This window comes from Ambystoma mexicanum, chromosome 10, assembly GCF_040938575.1.
Source record: "Ambystoma mexicanum isolate Mex_15411 chromosome 10, UKY_AmexF1_1, whole genome shotgun sequence".
Lineage (NCBI taxonomy): Eukaryota > Metazoa > Chordata > Amphibia > Caudata > Ambystomatidae > Ambystoma > Ambystoma mexicanum.
Window position 1 is genome coordinate 255,800,494 of NC_090932.1, and position 25,951 is coordinate 255,826,444.

Below are 25,951 nucleotides of genomic sequence, written 5' to 3' on the forward strand. Positions count from 1 at the left end.
TCCGTCTAATGCTCGGAGTGAAAGGACTATCTAAGGACATAAACATGTGCATGTTATTAACAATAGCTGTATACATTTTAGCTCAGATTTGGGTCTCTGTTTAAAATGAGATGCAGGAATAGCCGGATAATGATATAAAAGATTGTTCCGATTACCATCTCAAATCTCAATCAACAAAAACAAAACACATTTAGGTTGATTCAAATTCTATCAGTGAATGCACTATACAGTGATTTGAGGTTTTATCTCATTGTTTCCACAACATTTCATTCTGCCTGTATTTGGAATACATACTTACGTGTGGTGGTGCACCCATTGTGCCTGCATGTGTTGTCTCCACACTTTACTCTCAATCAATAATGAAATGTATGCCTCTCTTGGTGTGCAAAGAATGCTCCCTTGCAATTGTCACTAGTTTGTTGGTGTAAAAATCGAATTTAGGTGTGCCTTCATCCTACATTGTTTTGTTGTACTCTTAACACCCACTTGCCCAACTGTGTATCAGGTTCAGAACTGTGCATTGCAGCACAGACACACCCACCCCCATTTCGCTTTCTCTCGGCCGCTCACCACCTCCTCTCGCTCAAAGATGGCACTCTCCATCTCACAAATCTACTCCAACTGTGATCGCCTATCCTCCCTCTCTCACGGCATCTGGATGTAAAATACATAAAAAAGGACATCCTTGTTACAAACCTTGGCCTCCCAATTACAGACACCTATGTCAGTGCATCCTCAAGAGAAGTCTTCACTGACATCCTCTTCTCTGTCCCATCTCCTGACCTATGGACCTCTCACCTCACTGCAGCCCTCCCACCTTACTCTTCCACATCCAGTAACAGTGGCTACAAGTGGGAAGTCCTCCTTTTGGGCTTCTTCTCATCTTGCTGCTACATCAATGTCTATCTCACAGTCACAGTCCTAGTTTAAGACCCTCAAGCCAACCTCCTTCTCTTCGAAGGACTCCTGCCATCTCTTATCCATTTACTTCCTTCCTGTCTTTCCTCCTTCTACCCCCTCTGCTCCACCCCTTCTGGTGGTAGCACCATGCCTGCAGGGACGTAATTTCACCAAAATGCCAGGAGTAACGGAAGTGACATCATGACCCTTGACCTCTGATGACATCACAGGAAGCACCCAGCTGCTGTTTATTTTTACTGCACTTACTTGGCTCCCACGGGAGATTGCACTTACGCTCTTCTCTTCTTAAGCACTTCACCCCAAGCACTTCTCCATGAGCAGCACAGCACCTATCCCTTACCCCTGCCCTCTGCACTTGCATGTTCTGAACACTCACAAGGCATACAAGGTTTGTCTCCCCTCCTTTTTATTCTCATTATGTGTTTGTAATATTAATTCAATTATTTATTTATTTTTGTTGTAATTCATTGTCTATCTTCCCCTGTCAACAACCTGTTGCCCTGTGGGCGCTTGGAAACAGTTTTTGCTAATTGTATAAGCGCCTAACAAATGACCAATAAATAAATTAAATAAATAAATTAAATATAATTCTTGGTAGGCAGGAGGAGAGTATTATTACTGTCTATAACTGAGTGTATTGTCTTTAAGAGTCATACCAAATACTATGTAGCATTAACAGAGAAAAAGTATGGCAATACTTCAAAGGACAAAAGAGATTATTATATATAGTGGCCGCAAGCAACTGTGCTGCCATTTAGTGGCCATAGGAAATGTGTGTTGCAGAGGAAATGTCTTACACTTCATACAGGGCAGAGAAGATTATTTAATGGCTGCAAGAAGTGACTTTGACATCTTATATTGTCCAGACCAGATAGTAGCTGCAGAGAAAAAGTCTTATATTTCTTGGTAAATGGCAGATGAATACATCTAATGACTGTAAGTGAGCATGTTGTGTTTTATTGGCCATACCAACCACCAGTTAGTAATTGCATAGATAAAGGCTCATCATTCTTGGTAGGCAGGAGAAGACTATATTCATTGGCTGTAATTAAGTGCAGCCTAATTTAGTGACTAGATCAATTACTAGTTATTATTTGCAGTGGAAAGGCCTTGTAATTCTTGCTAGACTGCAGGAAATTATATTGAGTGATTCAGTGTCTGTACCTGAGTGTTTTCTTTTAGAGGGCATGCAAATTACCTGCAGAGCAGTGCAGTTGTGATTGAGTGTATTCAGTGTATGTAACTGAGTGCATAATCGTTTAGTGTCGATACCAAATAGCAGTTGCAGAGAAAAAATCTTATAATTTTTGAGAGACAAGAAAGATATAATATTCAGGTTCTCTAAATGACTTTGCTATGTTGTATTGGTCAGACCATGTTTTAGATCATAGATGCCAGATTAAATGTGTTATATTTCCAGGTAGGCAGGAGGACATTTTATTGAGTATCTGTAACTGAATGCTCCTTCTTCTTGTGAAGTGACTGTTTTGAATGGAAGCATATCTGAGTCCCTAAATGTGTCAGGGGGAGAGGGTTTCATGCAGTGACATTCATCCCGTAGTCTTTGGGGCGAAATTGAGATCAGACTAGGGGATTGTATCTACCGATGAGCTGGATGAAGTAACTGCAGAAGTGTAGGTTGTGGGATGTTCATGTTCTCATCCACCCCAATGTGCATCTGCTGATGAGTCTAATGACAATAATGATGATGATGATGATAAAGATGATGATAGTTTTGATAAGGATGATGAGAATGTTGATGACATCCAAGATAGATGTCGTGAGTTAAGGTCCCTGAAACACATGATTTTGGAAAGCAATCATAAATATAAGGAGCATGATGAGAACAGTGCGACAGTGATGGAGATGCGATGAAGGGAAAAAGAAACTATTCCTTCATTGTTCAGGACCATTCAAAGACAGACTGGCAGATCTGAAAGTGCTCAACATCAGTGTGTTACATGCCAGAGCACCAACTTCACTAACATCATTAGCAGCTTTACATCCAAAAGAGCATAGGAGGACATGTCATCCTACTCCAGCAAGAAAGACCAAAGTGTTGCAGTTCTTCATACTACAGCACAACGAACAACACCATTGCATCACCTGCAAGCTGTGCAATAAAACTATGTGCCAAGGAAAGTTTGGACCACATTGGGTATCACATCTATATGATGATTATAAATAGTTTATTCGGATAATAAAACATCCATTAAATAGTCACAAAGTATCAACATTTCATCACATGAAATAAATAAGCATAAAATTTAGGCTGAAATGGGAAAGATCGATGCATAAAGAATTGCACAATCAACCAAAAAATAGATGGAGAAAGGCTGTCGAAGAGTACTTCCCAACCACAATAATTCAAGATAACATATCCAAACAATTCTTTCTTACTTTCATTGGCCTCCTCAAGTAGGACAGCACGCCCAAGCCACAGACTGAGATTTGGCCTTGAGGAGATGATATAGAGCTGGAAGCCATTGTGTTGAGTTTTGCTGTCTTAAAATAGAAAGAATAGTTTGCTTCTTTATATAGGTTTAAGCAGGGCAGAACATTATAAAATGCAACCAATCCTCCGTTGGCAACTCACACACCGGACAACAATAATCCTCAGAATATCCAGTGCCATTTTGATGTATTAGCTATCAGTGTAAGACTGTTGAAACATGCTCCTGTGATCAACCAAAGATCTGATTTCTTGTGGCCAAATGTTAAATACTGTTGGATAGAGTCCACAACTAACAATAGCATGAGCTCTATTAGCATTGATTATCAGCTCCCTTATTTCACGCTGCTCTTTAATGATGGTTGCAGAGGTTTTCTTGTAGGTATTCTTGTATTCAACAGTCAAAATGCTACAGGGTAAGAAAAGTGCAAGGGCGTTCATCTGGTGAAGGTTAGATCTGATATAATTTAGTCATGGAATCTTGTATCAACCATCTCCAGTTAGAATTTCCCTAATAATGTACTGAGTCAGTGCCACTCTGGAATTCGGCCAGATTCCCAGCCAAAGCGAAGGAGGGGCTAAGCGCCAATCATTTTCTAAAAATCTCACCCCCAATTCCATATGCCTTGCCAGTGTTGGCACCAAACTGGGAAGACCCAAACGTGTTTTAAGAAATATATTCTTGGTTAGCTGTAACTCAAGAACAATTTGAAAGCCCAACAATAATGCGCCATGATTAATGGCTGCCATTACATGTGTGCCTCATGAACCTTCAGTATCCCCAAGAGTGGTTGTTTCTGACACATAGCCATGAAGCGAGCCAATTCACCAAGGGACTGACTCATTCTAATTTTAAGTTTGGCTAAATGAGCTTTGCCCGACGCTGCCAAGGAGAAACATATACTAAAATACCCTCAGTGTGACTTCCCCATTAGTCAGCATATTATGTGCATTTGAACATACTTTTCCCCCGGCCCACAGGCAAAAACAGCGGATTTAGCTGAAGAGCAGATAACTGTTCAGTTTATCTTTAAATCCCCAGCATTCATAACATCTGTATACTCAATGATCCGTTTCTGAAGTGCATTAGCGGGTTTGTGCTATGAGAATGGCATTGTCGGCATAAGCCATCAGGGGAAAAGACCTGTCACCGATTCTAGGATAATCTGTGTTTGTATCCACCAATGTCTTATATAGGCCATTGATATAAAGAGTGAAGAGAACCGACACCAGCACACATCTTTGATGGACCCCCAGATTTACATCAAAAAAGGGTGTGCACTGGCCCTGATCTCCATAGTTCACACACACACACACACACACAATTTCCCCTATGTGCTGCTCTAATTACAGCCAATCCCAGCAGGGCAATCATTGTGTCCTACAATGTGCACCCATACACAGGTCTGGGATGATCCCAGAAGAACTCTACCTCTGTCGTCGCAACAACAGAAGTCAAATGCCATGCCACCTCCAGTGCATATTGTTAATGCCCCCCCACCCCGGAAAATGTTGCTGCTTTTATGCCCCAACCCTAGTGGTTTACCGGAGTTGAGCAGAATCATTAGTTATAGATACTATTAACATTTGTGCTGCAACCATTATTTTCTCGATTACTGACTCCTCTATATCATAACCAGATTAATGGCTAGAGAGCATCCATTCAACATGGCGCACAGTGGTACCCGTGGACATGTTTGTCAGTTTGCGCATGTAAACAGGAGCATCAAAAATTTGCATTTTTGACTACTCTATTGGTCCCAGCTGGTGATGAGAGTACAACAACGGTGGTGCATTTCTTACCAATGACATTAACTGCATTCGTGTTCTTTTATATGCAAACATCTAAACAGTTGCTAGAAATCGTACCATCTGCCAATGTTCATCAGTTATGTCAACATTTCAAAATCACAGAAGTAACAAAGCAGAATGTTCAAAACAAGCCATGCCTAACTAATCTGTTGCCAGGGATATCATTTCACCAAAATGCCAGAGGTAGTGGAAGGGGCATCGCATTACCCTTGACTCCCTGATGACATCACAGGAAGTGATGTAATTTGACCCCACCCCCAAGTGACATCACAGGAAGTGATGGCAAATGACCTTCAGATTTTTTAGATGCATCTAGCACCCATGTTTCCAGGTGCTCTCATTTCAGCCAGATATAATAAACGAGGCACAGAGGGAGGCATGATTTGTCCACGATTACACATTTGGGGAATGCCATTTTCCAGATTGGACGTGGGGTCTGTATGTAAAAGATACATAATGCAGCATTTCTAACAGGGTAAGTGAAATCTGTAATGCATGCTACAGCTAATGTATAAAACATCTATAGATAAATGGACACAGAAGTATGTGTTATCTGTGGTGTTGCTGTGTTAAACAAGCCAACAAAGCACTGACCTGAGGAGGTGTGCGCTGCTGTTTAAGCAGGATAAAAATGCTGCACGAGCAAGGTTTGAAATGAAATCATTGACCAGGATTTAGTATCAACAAAATTCCCTGGTTATAAATGTACATATGATTAATCTGCCACTACGATAGGAGAAACCTATTAGATGGAGGGGAGTGATCCTGATAATGTTATCTTTGCTGGAGTATAATACCTGGGAACGGTTCTTTCAATATACCCACGATCGCCCCGCCCCCATAGTGTTTATTATCTAAACGTAATACTGTGTGCCAGGGGACTTTAACAAAAAAAAAACATTTTAATGTAATATCATTGCTGCACACATAAATTCATAGCACCAGAGTTATTTAAAATTGAAAACACCCATGAGTTGCTTGTCACTCAGGGGCTCGCTGGCAGACTGCAAGGCGCGCACTGCACAAAACCCCTTTGTCAGACCCAGCACACAATTTGGCAGCTCCCCTGTGAGCCATGCTGTGGGACCCCCCCCAACCTCCTTAACAAAGCACAGGGCACGCCACATCCCGGGCCGGTCCAAACCACCACATGTGCGTAATGTCCATGATGATTATGCTGCTGCAGGGGCAGTGTGTTTCAATAGCCATTATCATAGCTGGAGAGTGAAGTTGAATAGCGGTCATTTAAAGCTAACCTCTTTGAAGAACTAGTCTAGACCATGCTTCCATTTCATGTGGTTGATCATTGCAGTGGTCACCAGGGAGAACGCCTTCCTTGGTGTAGCCCACTTCACTGGGGTGTGGCAAAGGATACATATCGAAGTGTATTCCTGCCCCCTCACAGTTTTCCTCTCTGGAAAACTAACGTGTCCGCAGGGCCATAAGTTAGCAGGCACTGCCTGGGCCTGAGATGGTCCCTGTACCGTCTGACAGTTGACAAGAAATGCCTTTGCCTGCCTGGAACCCTCTCAAAGAGCATGCACAAGTGCAAATGCCCAAGCCTCAACCTTCTTCTGAGACATCTGCTAGGAACCATACCAGTTTCATCCACTATGTTCTCTTCTGTCTCCACCTGCACTTACACCTGCAGCCTCCACTCATTTGATTGAAGGCAGCCCAACTCATAAGCAGCACACTCCATCTGCATTATCACTATCTCCTCTCCATATGCAAAGTTGGTTTAGGCATTATCCAGTGACAACTCTATGGGATCCGCTAATACAATGCTATGCCCTTGCATTAAGTCAAGTGTTGGATGCCAGTCCTCCTCTGGCAGAGCCAATACCACTGGCATAAGGATTCCCTTCACTGGCTCATCCTTCTCCACATCCAACTCCACATATTGTTCCTAAAGAGCCTGACTCACTCACTGGCCTGGAACCCAAAACTCATCTTCATGACAGACCAAAAACTCATCTTCATGACAGACCAGGTAGACCCAAATTATGGGGTTATGTATTTGTTTTATCTGTGGCATAACCGTATTACATGCACGCATAGATTCTTGAATGCTCCTTTAATATTGCATTGTATTGTGTTTGTATTTGCGCAGACTTACTTTTTTAAAGTTTTTTTATTAATCATTACTAACATATGTACCACATTTCTTGGGATCGGCACGTTTTCACATCAGCTCATTTGTTTACGGAAGGCCCAGAGCTGTCTTCCCCTTTGTATTAATGTTTTGCTCAATTGCTTGTCATTACCAGTGTTAGTCACCTATAAGCACAGCACAATCGTGAGTCTAGTAGAAGTTAACATGTGGCCATTGTACCATGACATGGTAGTTTGTCCAATTAGGCATAATATGTTGTTTGTCTCCATAAAATGTTGTGTGGTGCTGCTTGCAGGTGGCTTAAAATAGCAGTTGGACACTCTGGATGCATCTGTCTGCTGGATTATATACAAGAAACTCTCTCCTCTGCTCCATAAAACAACGTGGATAGGGAATTCGTGGATTATGTTTCTATTATAGTCGGTACGTTTCTCAAATAAGTTGATAGTCTCCCTCCATTATTCCACTGCATTTTTGCACATCTCACAAAATGGATCATTCAATCTCATCCTTCATCTAATCGCTGAGCAGATATGGCACTTGAAGGATCTCTTCTCTCTTTCCCTTTTGTGTTCCCCACATTCACCTGTACAAGGCCAGCTATTGGTGGTAGCACATCTGTTAGTTGGTTTGGTGCCCCCAGATGACCACCCAGCCCGATTTGGAAAGTATCACCCCCCTCACCCTCTAGTTAAAAAGTATTAAAAGCCTCATCTGGCAAAGATGCCTCTACTCTTAAAGGTCATCCTTGAGCACAACCATGCACTGGCTAATGCCAGTTGCACTTAGAAACCCCCCTCACAGAAAATTGATGTCATCTCAGGAAGGTCTTCTTCCCCCATTTCTTTATCAGCATTAATTCGGTCAACTTTCATTGATTACACAAAAACCTTTACCTTGGTCCAGTTGCTTTTCTTTTCATCTCTGTTGTACTCCCGTTTACCCTGGAATCTAACACGGCCCTTACCACAGACCACAGTCTTTTTACCCTGTGTGGGGCTCAGGGTAACCAGACTGTCCAGACAATCTTCAGCACCGTAAGACCGGTATGGTGGTCATAGGCACAGTATAAACATTCTTTAACATACAATAACACAGCATGACATTTATGGAGTGATGGGGAAAGGAATTATGGGCTGTGGAGGGGAGAAAGTTGCAGATCTGTGTGGCTGCCATTACTTTTGAACCTGACCTTTAGCTCACCCTTGTCCCAAGAGTAAGAACAAAGAATAATGCACATGGAGAGGAGTGAGCCCAATAACACATCATGATAATGAGGAGTTTGGAAGGGGACATTTTGGTGGAAAGGTGTGGTAGATGCAATCCTGGCCAATCCTTGGACCCACATCTGCTTGAAAAAGGCCCCAAACAATGCAACGTGAGTAATTCCAAAGAAAAAGATCAATATAAACAGGGGTGAGAGGGAATTTGGATTTTGCACCACCAGCCTTTTTTCCAGGCTTTGCCCTTGCACTCCTTCCACATGCAACTGCGACATTGATAGCTGTGTTAATGTGATCTTGGCTGGTAGTGGCCTCAATGGAAGTTCCACATCGGTGCTGGCCAACAGGTTACTGATTTTCGTTGGCAAACCCATGTGTGCCATAGACTCTAGCGCAATCTTTCTTTTTCTTTCTTTCTTTCTTTCCTTCTTTCTTTCTTTCTTTCTTTCTTTCTTTCTTTCTTTCTTTCTTTCTTTCTTTCTTTCTTTCTTTCTTTCTTTCCTTCTTTCTTTCTTTCTTTCTTTCTCATGGCAGTGAAGGTGATGATAAGTGTGTGTTTCAGAAACAAGATGTAGCCCAGCATGAGAACCCGAGGTCTTTCTGTTTATTTAAATCAACTTCATCATGCAGAGTTGGGCCACACATTCTGGAGTACAAACATTATTAGTTATTGGATCCTAAATTTCACGAGACTAAGTTACTTTTTAATCTGTTTTTTATTGTAAAATAGAAATATGCAAATTGCACACAGAGACACTTATGCTCCCATTGTATTTCTTAGTGCAAGTACATTTCTTCTTGTAATAGCTTTCAGCGCTTTATCTGAGCAAAGCCCTACCAACTGTCCTTGGCATCGTGGAACTTTTCAAGAGAAATACACATTGAAAAAAAAGCACAGTAAGACGTTGAGAAATATAAACGCAGTATTACATGCACATTACAAATAGACATCACCCAAAATGAAGTGAACTACTTAACCTGGGCTACCTGGTCTCATTCACAACAGCAGCCCCTCACATAACTTCATATTTACCTAGATTTGTTACCCTGTATTTCTGATTCATATTGGCATGGAAATCTTCCCCAATCTTTCCGCCTGCCTCACACATGATCATCCCACATAAGGACAACTTCAGCATCAGACAGCTTGCCAGCACTGAACTCCATCTGCCTAGCCAGCCCTCTGCTCCTTCGTCTCCCAGCGCCCGAAGAGGAATGAATGCTAGTCTGTCTCAAAACCCTTTTTGTCAAAACACTTTGTCAATCAAGGAAAACACCTCCCCTTGAGCAGATGATTCCGCTGAAATGGCAAAATGATACATCTCTCTTGCGCTTCCTGCTCTAATACAATTCCCTGTTTTCAGCAGACCAGATCTTCACTTTTTTTTTTGTTTATCACCCAGCGCAGATTCAGCCTGCACGTTTAAATTCCCATATCCAACGCATCATGAATTTTCCCAATCTGCATTCAGCTTATTTAATTATGGACTAATTTGCACTAAATGTTAGTAAGGGGTTCAGTTACAAAAATCACTGCAGGAAAAACAAACACATACGCTCTAAACACATGTGCTTCTCCCAATAATCACATCTTAATAGTCGAAAATAAATAATATGCAAATGGCAAAACTCATACACAAGAAACATTATGTATACATTTCTAGTCTTGAGCAAAAGAATTATGAGTCTTGAGCAAAAGAAAGAAACAAAATCTTAATGTGTCTCTTTTTTATTTATTTTTTATCGCTTGATCGCCTTTCGCCTTTATCTGTTTATCTTTTTTTATTGGTGATCTGTTCTTTTTGTCTTGAATTTCTTTTTTAAAAATCTTTTTTATCTCTTGATCACCTTTATCTTTTATCTTTTTTTAATTGGTAATCAATTTTTTTGTTTATTTTTTTACCTTTGTATCTTCTTTTTTTCATCAAACATTAGAGGAAAGCATAATAATTTTCAGAAAAAATAAATGCAAAAACTGTGCCAATGTCTTCAGTCAAATGTAAAAACCAGTAAACAAAAATATGTTTGTGATAAGAATCAATTTGTGATAAAAAATAGTCTATTATACAAATAGTCTCTGTAAATAATAGTCTGTATAAAATAGTTTGTGATAAAAATAGAAATCACACAGAAAACCGTTCTTGGTGGAACTCCTCCATTCCGGGACTTTGTGGGACTTCTTTTGGAGTCATCATCTCCACATCTTTTGGGATCATCATTTTCACCCCCTTCTTCAGTCCATGGGGCTTTTCAGGGTCTCCAATCCAGTGGGATGCTCCAGGGATCCGGCGCTGACAGGAAAACAATTATTTTTCTAGATTAAAAAGAAAAGACAACTTAAGTATCAAGCAAACCTTTTAGTTTTCCTTTCTCACTGGAGCATCAGAAACCAAATTTTGTTATGCACACAAATACAAATTAAAGAAGTAAAATGCCATGCAGCCATGATATTTTCCGAATGACTACTGAAAACAACATAAAGTAATCACACTAATATCACATGGTATTTTTCATATAACAGCCTTAACCACAACACTCCTTTCTATTATTTGTCTATTTGTATTTTTCTTCACCAACTTGAAATGTGTATTTTCTTTTTACCACTTTCAATCTCCATTTGATATCTTTGCACTATTTACACCTAACCACTTGCTATGGCAAATGTTTTTTTTATTTTTTACTCCCTGCTAATTTCAACTTGCTCTAGTCTTTTCACCTCATGTTTCGGGTGAAAGAGCTTAATTTGATTAACATGGACAAACTATTCCACTGTTAATTCTCCCTCTCTTTTAACAATTCTGTAGATCACAGGTGAAACCTTATCAACAATTCTATATGGCCCTTGCCATGCTGCAAGGAATTTAGAGATTGTATGTTTCCCCTTCCCGAAATTAAACTTTTATACCTGGTCTCCTATTTTATATTTTCTCACAGATGCCTTCCTATCATAATATGTCTTTGCACCGTCAGCGACCTTTTCCAAATTTTGCTGTGCAAATCCAAATGCATATTGCAAGTGCTTTCGCAATTCTTCCACATATTCATGAATTGTAGATGCATTTATAAGCACCAGTTCATTTTTTCTGTAAAGTAAATGTTGCGGCAGAACCATTTTCCTTCCTGTCAATATTTCATGAGGACTGAGGTTTGTTGATTTAGAGGGCATCAACTTGATAGCCATTAGTACCAATGGAAGCCGCAAATCCCAACTAGATCCTTCTACAAACATTTTCAACATATTAGCTATCGATCTACTACACCGTTCTACTCGCCCTGAAGAGGAGAGTCAGTAAGAAATGTGTAGCTTTCACTTCACACCCAAGATTAGCCATATTTTTGTCATTAATGCACTGGTGAAATTACTTCCATGGTCTAACTCTATTCTTTGAGGTAAATCAAATCTTGAAAAAATATGATTTACCAGTAAAGTGGCTGCCATTTGTGCACTGCAGTCTGGAGGTGGAATGCACTCCACCCATTTGGACATTAGACAAGTTACTGTCAGCTTTGTGTCCGTTGCTGATCTTCTCACGGGCGCGACATAGTCGACTTGTAAATCAGACCATGGGAGCGTGAAGCCCCTTTTCATAAATGGTGCTCTATGAGTCAGTGATGCAGGTTGAAACTGTGTACACACTAAACACCCTCTGGTGAAGAGCTCAACATCTTGGGACATGTGTGGCCAATAGGTGTAATATTTTAAAACCGCCAAAGTTTTTTTTGAACCTCTGTGTCCTACAGTTATGACATTGTGGGCATGATGTAACATCAATCCCTGAAATGACAAAGGCCCTACCCATTGGATTTGGCCTGTCACAGATTCACTAATCATCAGTCTGTCTTGAAATCTAATTCTCTTTTTGTTTTTTAATAGCACTCTCAATTCCTCTTTCACTTTGCAGTCCTCTTCAGTCAGAGGATTTTGTTCTGCGTCTAGCAAATGGTTATAAAATAGGCCTAGAATAAGGTCTTCCTTTTGCACTTTGATCAAGTCTTGATCTGGAGTATCAAAACTCCATTGTGCCACAGGCTGTTCAAATGCTTTTGGAGTTTTGGAGCATGTTATCGCATCTACCTGAATTTCACCAACCAGGTGTTCAATGGGAAACAACTCCCCCATTACAGCTTCAATTTTGGCTAATTGATCTGCCTTATCATTTCACTCCTTATCCTTACCTGGCGATTTCAAATAACCACGTATTTTCATCCAGTGGATTATCAGATCATTTCCTGACACAAGCATGTCTATATCCGTAATCATCTTGCCATGTTTAAGTGGTTTCTTGTTATAGGTAAGCATGCCTTTAATTTTCCAGCCAGGTAAATATTCTACAAAAGTATTTCATGCATAGTAAGAATCAGCTACTAGAACTATTTCTTTGAGTTAATTTTCTACTGCTGTAGCCATTGCCTTCAAATAGCGGCCAATTCTGCCACTTGACTACTTTTGGGTCCTACCCTCATGCTTACTCTTGGAATGTTGTCACATTTAAACCATATTTTTCCCATTCCTGCTACAAGCTCTTGCTCTGTATTATTTTCTATATGGTATGCACATCCATCTACATACACAGTTGGTAAATCCTTACATGTTTCTTTGTTGAGTGCCTTGTGTGCAGACTGCTCAAATTCATTCAAACTTGCGTCTACCTCTATGTCATCAGGTGCACAGACAGCTGCGCAATCATGCAACTCTGCTAGTCCTTGAGCAACTGGGCTCCTCTTATTTTGTCCATACTTCACTTCTACAGGAAATCCCTGAAGTGCTAAGGTCCAGGAAGTAATTCTTGACTGGGCCAAACTTCCTGACCAGATTCTGTTACTTTGCAAAAATTGCAGAGGCTGGTGATTTGTTTCGCTCCCCTTGAATTATGGGGCAGAAATATTGTAACGTCCAGACACTGGTAAGAAGTGCTTTTTCCCATTCACTAAATTTGGTCTCTACCTGTAACAATGCTTTGCTAGCATATGCAATGGTTTTGTTATTTGTGTCATGTTTTGATATAACACTGAAGACATGCATTGATCTGTAAATCCTATTTCTACAAAGAAATCCTGTTTTTTCATTGGATATGCCAAACATGGTGCTTTCACTAGACACTCTTTTAGCCTGGCTACTGCCGCATTGTGTTCCTTTTCCCATTTCCAGGGCATGCCCTGCTTCATTAATCTAATTAAAGGTTGTGTAATCGCTACATAATTCTAAATACATTTCCTGTTGTAACTTGTCATTCCTAACAAACCCTTTAAACGTTTCATTTTAGTGGGAACTTTTAGTTTATCAATCGCCTCCACCTTTTTCTTTTGTGAGTTTTACCCATGTTCTGTCACCTCATGACCTAGAAAGTCTACCTTTTTTCTACGCCACTTTGCTTACTGTAAAGATACTTTTGCCCCTGCCTTCTGTAGCTGACTGGACATATGTCTAATCTCGTTGAAGTGACTTTTCAGATCTTCATTTTTGATTAGCACATCATCCACTTAAACTATTGTCCCCCTTTCAGCTGCATCTGGGAGTGCCTTGCTCAGGAATCTCCCAAACTCACTCCCACTATTGATATACCCAAAAGGGGTCCGGGACCATGCATACTGTGATTTGTCAAAAGAAAATGCAAACAAATTTTGAATATCTTCAGCTAGTGGCACACACCAGTATCCAGATGTAAGGTCTAATGTGTTAAACACCTTTGACGCATGAACCTGTGCAAGACCCTGATCAATACATGGAATGGGCCACCTTAAAACAGATACCTTTTTTGTTCAATTCTCATAGATCTGCACAAAAGTGCTACTGCCCATTAGGTTTTAGCACACCTAATATAGGGGTATTTTATGTACTCTGAATAGGCCTAATGATTCCTCTAGATTCTCGATTTTTTATTATTTCAGCTAGTGATTCCAAACCTGCCTGGGGTAACCTAAATTGTCGCACAAATACTGGCTCCCTATCATCTCCTTCTGGTAGTGTGGCAACATGCAAATTGGTCAACCCACAAGCATAGGCATCTTTGGCAAAAACCTGTTTGAAATCAATACATATTTTTCTCAATTGGTCTTTTTCTTCTTCGCTTGTGCAAGCATCTGCATTTTGAATTTGCTCCTCTACCATTTTAGAAAACTCTGGGAAGTCCTCCAAAGGAGGAACCTCTGTACTTAACTCTAATCATGTGGCAGTTTCTTTTGGAGGGTCGCTACACTCAAATATGTTGTAATATTGACCTCCATTTCAATATGCTGCTTTTCTCCTTTGGATTCAATTAATTTGAATAAAATACAATCATCTTGATGACAGCACACTATTTCACTTGGCTCATTAGAGTATACAGACTGAACTTTAAAGATTAATTTAGGTTTAAACCCCAATGATTCTGGCAACTCACCCTGTGCAGTCGCATAGCTTTCAGGATTGTTTCCAATCACTGGGTTACTGAAATCGGCAGTATATTGAGACTTCTGTATTGCCATTCCTATTGCTGAATTCTCTTCCAAATGAATGACTTGATCTCTTTTATTGTCCACCAGGATTTGAATGGGTCCATCCCCAATCTCTATCAGTGGTGTATATTTGCATTCTAACCCTTGCTGCCATATGGTTTCATTTAGGCATACAACAATCAGAACCCTTTATCTGTTGCCCCTTTAGGTATTTTAATGCTATTGTAATTTGTCTGGTGAATGTGGGAATAGTAACATCCTTATTCACCTGCAGTTCAACTGCATATAGTGTTATCTGGGCACAATGCTAAGCCTGTCTTTTGTCTTCAAATTCAAGTGCAGCTCCACCCAACCTGGTCTTACCCTTTTGATTTAGTAAGTCTAATACCATACACATCCTGTGCATGATATCATTGATGTCACTGCATGATGTCATTTCCCATGCCCTGCTCATGATCCACACATTGCAATGAATACTCTTAGAACCAATAGTAATCTTTAACATGCATCTTCCTACAATCTTTGTCCCAACTCAGGGTCATCTAGGCCAAAAATGTGTTGATTCTTTATTCTGAACTTTGGGATATCCTCCCTGTCAATTATTTTTTGGAGTACCTTTTCATTAATGAAACTCCTTTCATGTTTAAGTGCCAAAGTGCCTTCAATAATTTCAGGATACCCATTGACATGGATAGGAATCCATGGCTGCCCATCTCCCATGTGTATTTCTGAGATACCTGAAATGTGCTTTTCTCTATTTACCTCTGGAGTGACATTTGGTATGCGTTTTTCTTCATTTGTATACAAACGCAATGTGTTTTCATCTATTTCTGTTTGCTATTTTTCTTGGGGTCCAAAGAAATCTCCAAAGACTGCTTCTCTTTTTCTCTTGCATTTCATCCTGACACATGAGAATGACAGTGACGCTTGTTTTACCTCACCTTTATATGATTTTGTGGGGATCTCTCTTCATTGATACTTTTCACTAGTCCTTTTGATACTATTGTTGCTTTGACACCTCTATCAATCATTACAAATGCATTACATTTTCCTTCAATAGCAATAGGAGCATAGCACCTATCTTCAATCTCTTCTAGCATGCATAAAAAGTGTGCATTTTTGCAGATTTCTCGTCTTACTTTCCTTAGCACATTTTACTCTTCGCTAGGCAAATGGGCATATGAAATGATATCTTTCCCTCCTTTTTGCCCACTTCATTTTCAATTTCTTTGTCTATTCTCCTAGGGTCAGAACCCATTTGGAGTGTAGCCACTGACGGCCCATCTGACTTGGGACCACTGGTGTCCACACCTCAATTTTTATTGTACTTTTCTCATTGTCTGGGTTTGCGCCAGTTATTTCTACACTGCAACCTTTTGACTGGGTATTTTAACAAGTGTCACGTGACAGCCTGTCAACTTCTGGCACATGCCACTTATCTGTGTTTTGCATGCAGCCTGGCATTTCCGTCCCTTGGAATATCCATGGTTCAAAATACTCCTCAGGTGATTGGCCTGCACACTCATTTTGAGCGACTCTTTCCTGTGTCTGGGTATTAACAGTATCAAGTGAGGATAATGTATCTGTTGATCCTAACTCTTCGCCTTGTGTTTTTTTTTTTATCTGCTTCTCTGTTCTTTGGATTTTTCTTGTTCATTTTGCCCCTTTTGTTCTTCATTTCCACACACCTGAATAGTCTGGTTCAACTCTGAATTGAACCACATTCCTGTTTTGTGTGCGTTGAAATTCTCTGTCCCACTTTAATTTGTTTGTTTTCTTATTTTTAATTCATTAAACAATTCAAAACTGTTATTCAAAGGTGATTCATAAGCATTTGAGTTTTCATCAGTGCAGAAAGTATTAACCAGTCACTTATTGTCAGAACGCACAAGATCACTCCTATGACCTTCTGCACCTTCACTTGGCTGTTGCTTTTAAACTGCACACAACCTTCCTATCTGTTCAGGCAATATTTTGACTTCGGCCTCTAAGCATTGAAACCTGTACATGTCTCTGGATTCCTCTCTTTAAGGCCTGGGCCAGTAATGATTAAATTCACCCTGATTAGGCCTGTCCTGGTACCTCTCAGGATATTGATTTCGATGTGTGTTACCTCTGAATTCATGTGACTCAGGAGGTGGAGAACGCAGAGTGACCATCCTTTGACCATGCTGGTTTCCATTTTCAATGAATCTATCCACATATCTTGGTCTTTCTTGGTGGCCGTGTACCATTGTATTATGGTCAAATCAGCTTTGAGACCCTTGTGTCTGGTATGGGGCATTGTACATTTGATTTGGAATGTTATGTAGGCCTGGCATATCGTGGCAAAATCCCACTCTGGCAGAATAACACAAATATCTAGGGCTGATGTAAGAAACCCTAATGCTGGGATCAATGGATTGGAAGAAAGGAGTTTACAGTGGAGTCCTCTCTGGATGCTTGCCCCTTTGGCTAGATGTTATGTTGTTTCTTGCCTGAGTTTGGGCTGATTCTAGTGGCTTCTTTACAGATTTTACCTCCAGAATCACTGGCGCGGGTTCTTTAGATTTCGGTTTTGTCTCCTTATTCTTAGGTTCTTCTTCTCTTTGACCAAATATCACTTCATATAGTTTGGACCCCTGTTCTAATATCCATTCTAGTGGTTTTCCCAGTCAAATTCATGAATTAACTGTGATACAATTTCTTTTTGGAGTCCATAAATGTATGCTGTCTTAAATTCTACAGAGTTAGGGTTAAAGGCCACATCAAAGCGTGAAAATGCTGTTTTCAAATTTTGAAGGTATGGGCGAGGGGACATATCTGGCTTTGCCATCATAGAATAAGCTGCTTTTTTGGCATCCTGTATAGATTGATAAGGTGAGAATTGATGTCTAACCTCTTTCTCAAAGTCCGCCCATGACACATTTTCCTGTTCATTGAGACCACAAATGACACTAGCAGCTGCTGAATCTAGAGTTATGTGAAAGTACTGTCTATAGTGTTCACTAGGTATCTGGAGGGCTTTAAATATATTGTGAACAGTTTCTAAATGGTCTTCCATGCCACAATCGCCTCCCTTTTTGAATGGTTTAATCGAAGTCTTGATAGATTTCATAATTTTTATAGGACTTCCTGGTGGATTCAGGTGTGTGTCATTTTGTCATTCATTCCTCTTCTCTTGTGGGCAGGAATGTGTGTGAGCATTTGTCAGTGATTCAGACCCCACCATTTGGTTATAACCTGGTCTTGCCACAGGGCCAGCTATTGGTACATTGTTTTCTTAGCCATAACTGTGATTGAGTTTGGTTCCATAAAATGTAGTGCCTTGTCGCCTTGCCTGAGACTTGAAACTAAATATTTGCTGTTCTAAGTTCTTGCATATTACATGAAGCTGTTCTGCATCATGACAGAGATCAGAATGATCATCCCTGACCTTATGCATTATTGCTTGCAATTCATTGATTTGTGTCTGATACTGATTAAGGGCTTTGGCCCATTTGTCATTTTCTTCCAGTAATAGCTAGGAAGGCACACCTGCTCAATGCTTCCTTCAACAAAAATATGTTCAAATGCCTCCTGTTCTACCTCTGTGGTAATTCTGTCTTTCCATATTGTCATATGTTCTGAGGACCAAACTGCACAGACATAAGACTTTGCCTCAAGAGTGTTTACCAGTTCAGATAACTCAGCCTGGATTTGGAACATGGTGTGAGTATTACCAATGGCACAATAATGAGAGTCAGATTAGCACTGTACTGCACTACTTCACATCACTAATTCAATTAATGAGTGCACAATATGTTTATGCTTTAGAATGCAAGGCCACACCCAGTAACTGTTTCAAGTTTCCCAAAGGCCAACGCAGCAAATGTGTTGGATATATTTTGGGGTTATATCTATTACTTTGTGGTATTTTATAATATGGTGGTATTTAATGGTATTTTATAATCCTTGGTAATATATTGTGGTAATCTGCTGGGGTATTTTTATAGTGGTGAAACTGATTTCATAATACTGCCTGATAATTATTTTTACCAGGGTCACTAACAACAAACAAAATACTGGACTTGACACACTCTGCCTGGATGGCTCATGCACTCCTGTGGTACCTTATGTACAATACCATACTACGCCCTTTTGGCTGATTTTCAACAATTGTAAAGCATGCAATTGAAATACTGCACATTCATTCAATCTCTCTAGATAAACAGCACATGGCAACTACTTTACTTTGGGGATATTTCTTACCACACCTCTGTCTCCGTATGCATGTCAAATAAAAGGGGCTGAGGGCCTGATTCTCAACTGGTGTTTGTACCAAAAAAGGTTAACAAGACCTATTCTGAAGGTGGCACATTCTTCCGAAGTCTGTAGGAATGCGCCACTTTCAGAATACATATGGCGGTTGCTAGGATGGGTTGGAAACCAACCTAGTAACCGCCACATTCGTTACCTGCCTCTTTAGACTGGAATTCTTGTGGCACTATTCCAGTTTTATATGTGCGCTAAAGTCACACACATATACAGTATAATTTTGGTGCTGTTATTCTGGAGGAGTGCCACAACAAGCCTTTTTGCAGTGCAGGGAATATATGAACAATTTCAAATGCACCAAAGTAAGCAGCTTTAACGTTGTATCCTGCATCGTTGAAGCTGCTTACTTTGATGCATCTGAAAGTGTTCATATACGCCTGTGATCTCGGCAGTAGTTTTGTAAAATAACAAATATGCCGTTATTTTATAAAAATGCTGCCGAGATTTCAGGATTGTGCCCGTTATGACAAAAACAGGTGCAATGCTGAAGGTGCACTGTTTTGCACTACGAGGATGCCCAGGCCCACTTGAGAATACTGGTGGAGCCTGGGTGCCCTGATTTGGCATTGTGAATTGTGCTCTTTAGTACATTCACTGTGCCAAGTTAAGAATCAGGCCCTGAATGTGGAGTACATATCATGAGACTAAGTTACTTTTGAATCCGTGTTTTATCGTAAAATACAAATATGCAAATTACACAGAGAGACACTTATGCTCACGTTGTACTTCATAGTACAAGTACCTTTCTTCTTGTAATAGCTCTCAGTGCTTTATCTGTGCAAAGCCTTGCCAACTGTCCTTGGCCTCGTGGAACTTAGCTAGAGAAATACACTTTGAAGGAAAACACAGTAAGACCTAGTTTATCACCCAGCGCAGATTCAGCCTGCAATTTAAATTCCCATTTCCAGCACAGCACGCATTTTCCCAATCCGCATGCAGCTTATTTCATCATGGACTAATTTGCGCTATATGTTATTAAGGGGTTCAGTTACATGTTAACTGGGATTGGGTTAATTAGTATGTTAATTTATGTTAGCATTATATTTGATGCAGCTCAGTTCATTGAAATATCATCCTGAAGCAAGGTGCAATTTCAATAATGTGCTCTGTGCATTGGCATCTATTCAATTCTTACTGGGACTCATATTCTTGAGTCCAGTAATGAGTTCCACACCCTGGGCCCCAACCCACGCTAATACGTACAAGCTGAAATGATGAACCTGTTACAATTTGGAGCCCCTACTCCTACAGTCCACAGCAGACTGGAGGAGAACTTAAATGTGTTACAGACTTGTTGTTTAATAGCTGGGCCGCGGGGCTTTGAGGTTGTAACTCTTAAATTATCACATGGAAGGATGTAGTTATTTAGTTGTATGCGTTTGTGTGTACTAGTATGGTCCTATGGTCGAAATAAAGTTACTGACTGCCTGACTATACATATCGAGTAACCCCATACTGACTCGTGAGTCACTCCAAATCATGGTATTATTAATGCTTAAATATGCATATTGATAGCCACTAAAACGAAATATAAAAAATTAAATGCAAATGAGGACTGTCATTGCCACTATCATAGTTAGTGCATTCACCTTCAACATCCAGCGTGAGCCTGACTGCAGGAACATCTGCAAAGCTGTGTGTGTTTTTCACTCGCTTGAAATGAACCCTAAAATTGTTGTCTACCCCTCAGGTGATGAGGAAGTATTTACACGAGTTCAGAAAGAAGGATTAGCAATTGGAATTTTGTGGCTTGCGGAATTTTAAAAGGAAACCCATATTTTGGAAACTCTACAGCACCATATCTGTCTGTCCAAAGATACATTTTTTGTAGTTTTAAAGAAAGAAAAACTGAAACTCCGCATCAAGTAATTTTCTTTGCATGTCCATTTCTTCTAGTCCTAAAGCAACCTTTACACCAGACGTTCCCTTTTTAATATCAGCTGCAGTCTTTAATTCTGTACAAAGAATGCCTTTTAAATACATTGATTTGATGGTTGGCCTATGTTTTAGCGGTTTGCACAGTATGTTCCTTCATGAAATCATCCTTTTGTTAAACTGCACATATATGTACTAAGGAACAGCCCCTGAAAAATGCTCATAATAGTCAGTCGATCATAGTTGATATTATTACCTAATCACTATCTTAAAAAGTGACCCATAAACTACCTATTTTACTTTCCTTTTTTCAGATACTAAAACCAACGTTAAAGGTAAGCAGTGTCCATTCAAATAACAAAATGCAAGTAACCTCTTACTTTGGATATTGGATATGAAATCATTTGTTTTCATGTATTGCTTGTCACCACAGTTATCCATTTCTTAGCACTGTAGAATGCAAGGAACCGCAATTACTCAGTTTAATTGTGCTCTATTTGTCGAGCTTGAAACTACAGCGGTGAGCACTGGCCTCGCTGAGTTATCTCACATGCTGCATTCTAGCAGAAAGGGTATCAGAAACTGATTGAAGTGTACGATATGTTATCTGTAATCAAAATGGCTGCGCTTCAAAATGGATAGCGCTCTTGTAGAGCATTTGCACCCCAACTAGTGGCTTATTCTGCCATTAAATTGCAATGAAGGGTATAATCTGGAAAGGAGGGGGAGGTTAATGGTGGAATAACCAAATATCAAGGAATTATAAATAAATCCAGATTGGGATTTTGTTTAAGAAATGTAGGTAATTCATTATAGAGACTAGAAGCAGGCACATATAAAACACTTCCAGTGATTCGTTTTTTTTTTTTTCATCATGCTCTGATTATGCCAGAAATACACTATTACAGTGCATTATTGGCTGGTGCAGGAAAGGCTGCCTACATAAACTTGAAATCTTGCAAAATGATGCAGTGCACATCATAAAAATTATCCCAGGGCGGGAGCAAATTTCAATGCACCGGAAAAACCTACCCTGGCTTTCAGTGGAGGCCAGGATCTATTTTAAAGTTTGCACCATGGTGCATAAATGTCTTTATGGCAAAGCACCAATATATTTGAATGACTCTGTTAGTGTCTCCTGCTCGAAGAGGTGACTCTATTCGCTTGGTCATCCCTAAGAGCAAATGGGTGAAGTGCCTGGCCAGGCCATTTCAAGTGCAAGCTGCACGACTATGGAATAGTCTTCCGAAGGATCTGTGTGCAGACAGAAACCCCACAATGTTTAGGAAAAGATTGAAAACAGTGTTCTTTGAATGACTCTCTGAGCTGACCCTCTGTACATGAATTGACCCTCCCGCTCCTTTGCCCCCTGATTCCTGCAGGCTCCTGTGCTTTATAATTAAACAAATAAATAAATAAAGTGTCTGCCGGGTCCTAACAGGTTACTATGAAAAATATGTTGCAGATTGTTGAAACGGTGTGGAATTGTTTAAGGAAAAATGGTTTGCCATGCCACAAACAAACCCACACATTCTCACATTCATAAATATAGAAGACTTGCAGAAGTACCCATTCTTCGGATGGGTTCCGTAGACAGACATGATAACGCTGATCCTCTAGGTCACTGTTCCAATTCGCTTATCGGTTTATGTGCTTTGCACGCTGATGTAAACTGCACTAAGAATGGTGGGCACGTGTGGCTGGCTGACATAACCCAGAGCAGACTTTGGGGCGAGGGGAGAGCTAGTGTGCTACTTCATACTGGGACCTTCTGTGCTCTATACCCACCTGTTGCCTCACCCTGGAGTGGTACAGTTCTTTGCAGTACAAATATCTTGGAAACTGAGCATCCTAATGCCTGGACCTCGAGTTTTGTTCCTCGTATCAGGACCACATTGATGTTTGCGCGATTTCTCACAAATGTCTCATGTGAGAAGGTGCTGAAATCCAGGAAAGAGGTGAGATGTTGAAATGGCATGTAGCTAGTAATGTAGGGATGGTCCTAACAGGTAACTATGCAACATTTGCTGCAGATTGGTGAAACGATGTGGCATTTTATAAGGAACAATGCTTCACCAAGCTCACAAACAAATATTGACTTTTGCTGAAATCTGGAAAACGGGGTGGGGTGTCAAATGTCATATAGCCAGTAATGTTAAAACGGTCCTAACAGGCAAATATGCAAAATCTGATGCAGATTGGTGAAACCGTGTGGAATTGAACAAGGAACAAAGCTTTGCCGCAAATCCTGCCACAAGCAAAAAAGAATGTGACTTTTATAAATATAGATAGATTTGTAATTCTGCAGTTTAATTTGTGCTATCTGGACTATAAATTGGTTTAAAAAATGTTTTTGATTGAAGCCCCATGCAGCAGAAGGACTAAGGATTTTAATTTAACGTTTAAAACATTTTAAAGAGAAATGTAGCTTTATTAACCTGGGTTTTTTATTTTTTTTATTCCAAATGTAAGTACTAGTTCTGAGGTGAAAACCTCTAGGTCAAGAAACTTCCATAGATGTAAACTGTCAAGGTTGATAGTCGGTGACCTCATCAGTCTTTTGTCAATAGTACATTTAAACAAAATTATCAATGGTCAGACCAATCTCCTGATTACCATTTGTCAAGGATTGAGCTTCTCAAATAAGTAGACTTGTAAATACGAACTCATAAATCTCATGATTCTTGATATTTAAAAAAATAATGCAACACAATACACTGATACATCTATGAGAAGTGCACTGTTCCTAGTCAGAGACAGGAAACAGTGACAAGCATGGCCATTTCAGTTAACACAACAACTATCCTTGGTATAGGATTATACAACTCAGGAGTAGCAGCCTGGAAGAGCACTACTCTTTATTACAATTAAATGTCTCCAATGTTGTATCTGATCACTAATGCTGCAAGAGGGTGTATATCAATGTTTTCGAAATTTGGGATGGTCTACGCCTTCTCCAGCATGGGGTTTGGCATGGATTCACATGTTCATAAATATTACCCGTCTCAGGCTGGGAATCATCGGTGAAAGAAAACAGCATCTTTGCTTTAACCTGAAAACTGCATTTTAATCTAAAGTGCTTTGGGTCATACAGACCCCATCCAATGACAGTCGTCTCCCTAAGCTCCCCCCTGGTGGCCATCTTCAGATTGTTATGGCACGCTTCAATGTTCGGAGTCCTCTCATATCGGCCTACAAGCTTTTTTGGATATTTTGAGTTTTTTTGATAAAATGTGTCTTTTTTGACCGACATTCCGTCTGCAACTGTTACCCGACTACCGGCAGCACAGACCCGTTGACGGCCAAGATCACCTTCTTTTGCAATCCTTCTCTTCAAAGTTTTTCAAAGGCCCAGGTTTGGGCCAAGTTTGCACCTCAACGATGTCAGAGGAGAAGAGGAGTCTCTTCAAACTCTGCGCCAATTGTGGACTATGCAACATCTACATTGAGGATCGGCAGCTCAAGTGCCTATGTTGACTGCATCCGGACCATAAGGAGAGATTTGCGATTAGCCATGGTTTTCCATCAAAAGTCCAGGAAGGACCATTACCGCAGGTTAGAAGTGTGTCTCAAGTTGTGGAAAGCCCCTGACTTGGCCTGTAGGCACAGGCATGCCTCATCTAGGACCAGCCAGTCCCACAAGTGTACTCCCTCTGCAAAGAGGTTGAGATCCTTTGAGGATGTCTCTGGCCGGAGGCTCCAAAAAAATACCAAGCAAGACGCTACGGATCCCACTGGGTTTACTGCAGCCGCAGAACCCAGTTCGCAAAGGGCACATTTCCCTGTCTCCATCTCCATCCATGGTGTGCCTGCCGATGTGGGGTATCGTCCACGAGGAAGTCCCTGACTCCTTTGAAACACTGTCCATCTTTTAAGAACAAGGGTGTGAAGGAGAGACCCAAGACCCAGTTGACAATGGCTCCAACTGCCAAGGCCTCGGCTTTGTCAACAACCACTTTGCCATCCAAGATATCTGTTTGCTCCACTGCGGCCCAGTCGACGACCACTCCATTGACGACCAGGGTAGCTTCCATCCCGTCTATGGCCCTGTCTGCAGGCCCATTGATGACGTCATTAATGGTCATTGTTACTTTGGCAATGGGAGGTGCCATTACATCTGTGGCTTACACGGTTAAGGCAAGGGCTACTCCACAAGTGTCTTTACCCCACACCCACAGACGGCGTGGCCACGACTCTGAGTATGAGTCTGTGCATGAACAGACTCCCATCCTTGCCTCCTTCCATAAGGATTCGGGGAGATTGAGGGAGCTGCTGCCCCCCAAGGATTTTCTCCCCAGAGTGGGGAAGGTGGCCCGGGCAAGGCTGCATGGGCCTCTGAGAAGATCCCCATGAAAATACACCAGCTCCGATGATGAATATCTGCCTGAAGGTAAATATTGAGATCATGAGGGAGTCCTCGTTCCCTTATCTCAAGAGGGATCACTGAGGACGGAGCCACATCTACCTTTTGGGCCACGTTTTAGCCCATGGCCGATACCTGCAATCCGGTTTATAGTGATATTTTCGAATGGCATATTTTCGAATGCCATAATGTTGACGCAATTTTGCCGAAAACATTTTTGGGGAATTAAAAAAAAATAATTATGTTTAAAATGGGGGGGTTCTCCTCCCAATACCCTGTTTTTTTAACACTTTTTTTTACTTACCAAAAAAAAACCATATAAAATAAAAAAAGATATATTTGAGAAAAAAAAATTCGGCAAAATGTTTTCGACATAATGGTGTTTCGAAAATATGTATTCGAAAATATGACCGGATACGCTGCAATCCCAGTCATGCCTCAGCCAGCTCCAAGGGACA

The 25,951-nt window shown here is 40.6% G+C and overlaps 1 protein-coding gene across 17 annotated transcripts in view; it reads left to right on the plus strand.

Moving 5' to 3' along the window:
• The window catches only part of LOC138491330 (E3 ubiquitin-protein ligase TRIM15-like), a 362,853-nt gene that overhangs the window by 261,789 nt on the left and 75,113 nt on the right, over nucleotides 1-25,951 (plus strand). For all 17 annotated transcript variants that reach the window (XM_069617789.1, XM_069617794.1, XM_069617791.1 and 14 more), the window contains one exon: nucleotides 21,445-21,465. In XM_069617789.1, coding sequence (XP_069473890.1) covers nucleotides 21,445-21,465 — 21 coding nt within the window. The remainder of the gene's footprint in view (nucleotides 1-21,444; nucleotides 21,466-25,951) is intronic.